Source organism: Eriocheir sinensis, unplaced genomic scaffold (genome assembly GCF_024679095.1).
Source record: "Eriocheir sinensis breed Jianghai 21 unplaced genomic scaffold, ASM2467909v1 Scaffold238, whole genome shotgun sequence".
Taxonomy (NCBI): Eukaryota; Metazoa; Arthropoda; class Malacostraca; order Decapoda; family Varunidae; genus Eriocheir; species Eriocheir sinensis.
The window spans coordinates 75,001-79,816 of NW_026111541.1; the positions used below are offsets into that span (position 1 = coordinate 75,001).

The 4,816-nt window shown below is 33.3% G+C and overlaps 1 protein-coding gene across 1 annotated transcript in view; it reads right to left on the reverse strand.

The window, feature by feature from the left end:
* LOC126991081 (nephrin-like) overlaps positions 1 to 4,139 on the reverse strand; it is a 49,581-nt gene extending 45,442 nt beyond the window's left edge. Inside the window, exon 1 of the mRNA XM_050849777.1 lies at positions 4,067 to 4,139. Coding sequence (XP_050705734.1) covers positions 4,067 to 4,139 — 73 coding nt within the window. The remainder of the gene's footprint in view (positions 1 to 4,066) is intronic.
* Positions 4,140 to 4,816: the final 677 nt, after the last annotated feature.

Genomic DNA, 4,816 nt, shown 5'->3' on the forward strand with positions numbered 1-4,816 from the left:
GTGAGGGTGGAAGGCGAGGGCATTTTAGATTAACGAGATGGAAGGGCGCGTGAGGGGGAGCGGGAGATTTTATTCGTCACTACTGGGTTAACAAGCCTCCACACTTGGTCGGCATGGTAGGGAGAACCAGAACAAAATAACGTGTTTTTTTCTTTTTCCCCTCAAAGAGGAGTGGTCACGCACAGCAATATATGCACAGAATCAGTATGCCCTTCACATTTGAACAAAGCTGCAGCTTTGTAACATTCTGTGCTTAGAAAGGTGCATTTTTGGTTAATGGAACGTTTGTGTTTATTCATACTGGAAGAACTGCTTGGCTACTGAAAAAAACATATACTTCAATTACTATTACTATTACATGTATTTTCAATTATTTTTATATATAATTATAATGAAACTACTACTACTACTACTACTGCTACTACCACTACTACTGCTACTACCACTACTACTGCTACTACTACTACTACTACTACTACTATTACTATACTACTACTACTACAATTACTACTACTACTAATAGTAATAAATAATAATAATAAAAAAAGGGTAATTAGTACAAGTACCTGCAATATCAATATTATTTGCATATTATCTTTATTATTATTATTATTATTATTATTATTATTATTATTATTATTATTATTATTATTATTATTATCATCATCATCATCATAATTACTATTACTGCTATTATTATTGTTTCTATCATTAATATCATTATCATTGTTCATAACTTATGTATTTTATCGTTATTATTTTCATTATCGATATTCTTCTTCTTCTTCTTCTTCTTCTTCTTCTTCTTCTTCTTCTTCTTCTTCTTCTTCTTCTTATTATTATTATTATTATTATTATTATTATTATTATTATTATTATTAATAGTAGTAGTAGTAGTAGTAGTAGTAGTAGTAGTAGTAGTAGTAGTAGTATCATTACTAGTTACATCATCATCATGAAAATAAATTTGCTAAGTTTCACACATTAGAAAAACTCCCATGCGATACAGATAAACGGTCCAATGTGTTTAGCAGGTAATTCTTATTGTGTTTCTTCTTATAATATCAAACTAGAAATTCCTTATATTAAGTAGTACGCACTTCACTCAGGCATCTAATAAAAAAGGCATGCCATTTGTATTCGAATATTATTTATCATTATGTTGGAAAGAAAGAAAAGAGAAACGAACTAAACGAGCAGGCTGTTAAAATATCTTGAAAAAAATAAGTGATTATCATTCCTCAGAACAACTGTCAAAAATTATCTCAGCACTGGACTCGTTCCTACACTTTCCGATACTTAATAAAGTATTGGGGAGTAAGTTGCTGAGTGGTCAGCATCCGGGGATGATGGGAGGGGAGCCACGATCAAGTACCGACCGGAGCTTGCTGACAATTTTCAGCAATCGTTGTGGCCAAATACAACCTAAATGCTATACCGATGACTCCCTATTAACTCAGATTTCACCGAAATTTCCTCCGGAGGATCAAGTAGAGCTCCCAGAAGCACCGTTAATCAAACAAGAATGGCGCCACAATAAAATACTCGCCCACACCATTAACGGGCTGAGGACGACCACCAGAAGCCATCAAGAAAACCCACTGAAAAACAAATAGAAATCAGCAATGTTTCATCCTCTATATTTGAATCATGTTATCAAGAAAATGCTTAAACTATCATATCAAGGAAAAATTGTGACCATTTAGAGAAACATTACATCTGCATTTCTATCTTTTTTGTATTTTTTTATACACGAATGTAGCCGAAACTCTCACTTCAACACCCGCTGGTAGCTGAACCTTCAAAAGTAATCCCTTTGAAACTCTGGCAGCGCCTTACCGCCCACGGCACGCATAAGAAAACATAATATATAATCTCTTTCATAGCTAAAATATGTAATACCTCAGTTTCCAATTGTCAAAACCAACGTTAATTTGTTAACTTTCCAGCCCAATGATTTTCGAATAAAGAAGAATGTCTCATCTTTAACTTAGTACTAACAGAGATAAAAACCTTGCAATTCACCGTTCCCTACTACTGGAAATGATCATGTATGGTCATAGGAATTCGAACTGCTTGACAAACAACCTTTACAAAACCAAACCGAGAGGCTTGCCGAGTCATCAAATATTTTTCACTGAACTATGCAAGGATGGCATTTCCAGCTACATTCTTGCAGTAGTGTCCATTACTAATCATACTAATTACGGAAACGATAGCTCATAAGTAGCTTGGCAGAGTGATTAATTTTATTTCAATGAGAAATTTCGATTACAATAAATGTGGGACTGATAAGCTATATATATATATATATATATATATATATATATATATATATATATATATATATATATATATATATATATATATATATATATATATATATATATATATATATAATATGAGATGCTATTGACTTAGATTTGATAAGGTACAAAGTTGTTCTCCACAAACACACACACAGAATCAGGGAAGGAAATGGACTGACGCTTATACACAGTTGTAAGAAAATCCAACATTATTTCTCGTGAACTAAAAAAAAATATTAATATGGACTGAGCCTTACCATAATAAAGCGAAGAGTATATATAGATGATGAAGTGATGACCACACCACACGGAAAAAAATGGCTAAATTTTTTTATGATATTTTATTAATGCTGATGAAGAACTACAGCAATTGTTCATTGCTGACAAAACTGAATGTACCTGTTAAATAAATAATAAAATTTTCGTTGTAAAGAGAGTGACAATAAGAGTTAGGAAGAAATCACGATCATACTAATGACCATTATTATGGTTACTACTCATCATCACAAATGCACCTGCAGTACATGTTCGACATCATCGCCTTAATCATTTTTAATTTAACTGGTAGGTACATTATAATTTTTTTTGGCACTGCTACTATTTCTAATCCAGTATTATTACTATACATTTCCTGTTCCTTCTATGTTTTTATCTTCCCTTCAGTTACTTACATTGTGTTTATTATCGATATAAGTAGTTGTTTGGAAATATTATTATGATTCTTATAATACTAATCACTAAGAAAATGATAAAAACGATTTAAACATTAATAATGATAATGAAAAGTAATAATGAAATTTTTTATTACTATTAACATCAGTATTATGATTATAATTATTATTACTATTTACATGTCTTTTATTTATTAAACAATTAGTTTTAAGAATTATTAAACATTAATGGGAATAATGAATATATCTTTATTAATGATTATTCAGCATTCATCTTTCGCCAGTCACAGATTGATTACTTTTATTCATCTGGCCTATTTCCGGGTTATTATATTTTTACCTTTTTTTGTAGAAAATCTGCTAAAAACATCCGTTTCCTCTTTATTCCTTTTCGTATTGTCTACCCAGCTTGTGTTAACCTCTTAATCTCCTTTACAAAATTAAGATTTACTTGACAATTTTTCTCTGCTATGAAAAATATTAAACTATATTTTTTAGATGGCATTAATCATTACACGCTATATGGATTACCATCACGTATTCTGTGCATATTCGAATTTTCCCATGTTTTAGGGAATACTCCCCGCTTCATATATCAAATAAATTATTATTCTCAAGCGGAATATATTCGGGTACATACGTAGTATCATTATTCATGTGTCAAGACTTATCACAATATTGTTCTCTAAATTCCAATGCTTTAGTTAGCACGACCTTACCCACCATACACAATGAGTGTTAGTCAGTGTGTGGGGCGTGGACAAGTGAAATGATGGAAGACAGCATCTCCTTCCACTATTAAACACCTTGTGAAATATGAGTACATCTGTGTAGGAATATATTACTCTGCGATATATATGAGCGTCTGCCCCATAACTAGCATATATACTAAATGTTGAATTCATGGCTATGTCGTAAACGCTTCTTAGTTGGACCAAAGACCAGTGCCACGAGAAACACTCAAGAGGAATGTTTTTTATGGCACCGCACATCGTATCCACGTCTCTATCGATCACAAACAAACGATTCTTGATTAGGCTAAGGGCAACTCCTGTTCAGGGCGCAGTTAGTGCAGCATAGCCATACATCTGAAGCTTTCAATGATGCGAGTAGAGCTCTCCGAGAAGCTGTGTGGGTTTGAATTTCCTTTGCTATGCATGTTCGGTTTCTCACTGTTTCTTTTCTTTTTTTTCTTTTCCTTTATTTATATTTTTGGAATACTCTATTTGTACTTTTTTCAGATAAACACTTCAAGCTAGGCGATTTTTTACAGTACGATGACTGAGATTGGCATGTGTGTGCGAAGTGGCATGGGCTACGCAGTTGCAATTTAGCCTTATTCATCATCCGAGAAAATGAAATGTGCTCAAAAGACATTTATCCGTGCGCGCGCGTGTGTGTGTGTGTGTGTGTGTGTGTGTGTGTCAGAGAGAGAGAGAGAGAGAGAGAGAGAGAGAGAGAGAGAGAGAGAGGGGGGGGGGGTAGATAGTGTTTTAAATTCCCTAACAATTAAATAAGGAATAATGAAGTGGCTGTAAATCATGCGTATTTCGATACAACGAGCAGCATTATTGGTACTTTCTCAGTAATTAATGGCACTAACAGTGACAATTACACGGGGCAGGCGTTGGTTTTCCAGTGGTGTTGGAAATGAAGACAGTGGTGCAATTGGCTGCGCTGATAAAGTGCCGTTGAGCCCTTTTATTTTCATAACATTATTTTCTTCTCTGAAAAGTTTTTTTTTGTTGTTGTTGTTGAGTAAACATTTATCGTTTTTGTTGACAAACACAACTATTTTTCAATAAGCAAGTCGTTTCCCGTTCATTTTTTCCTGGT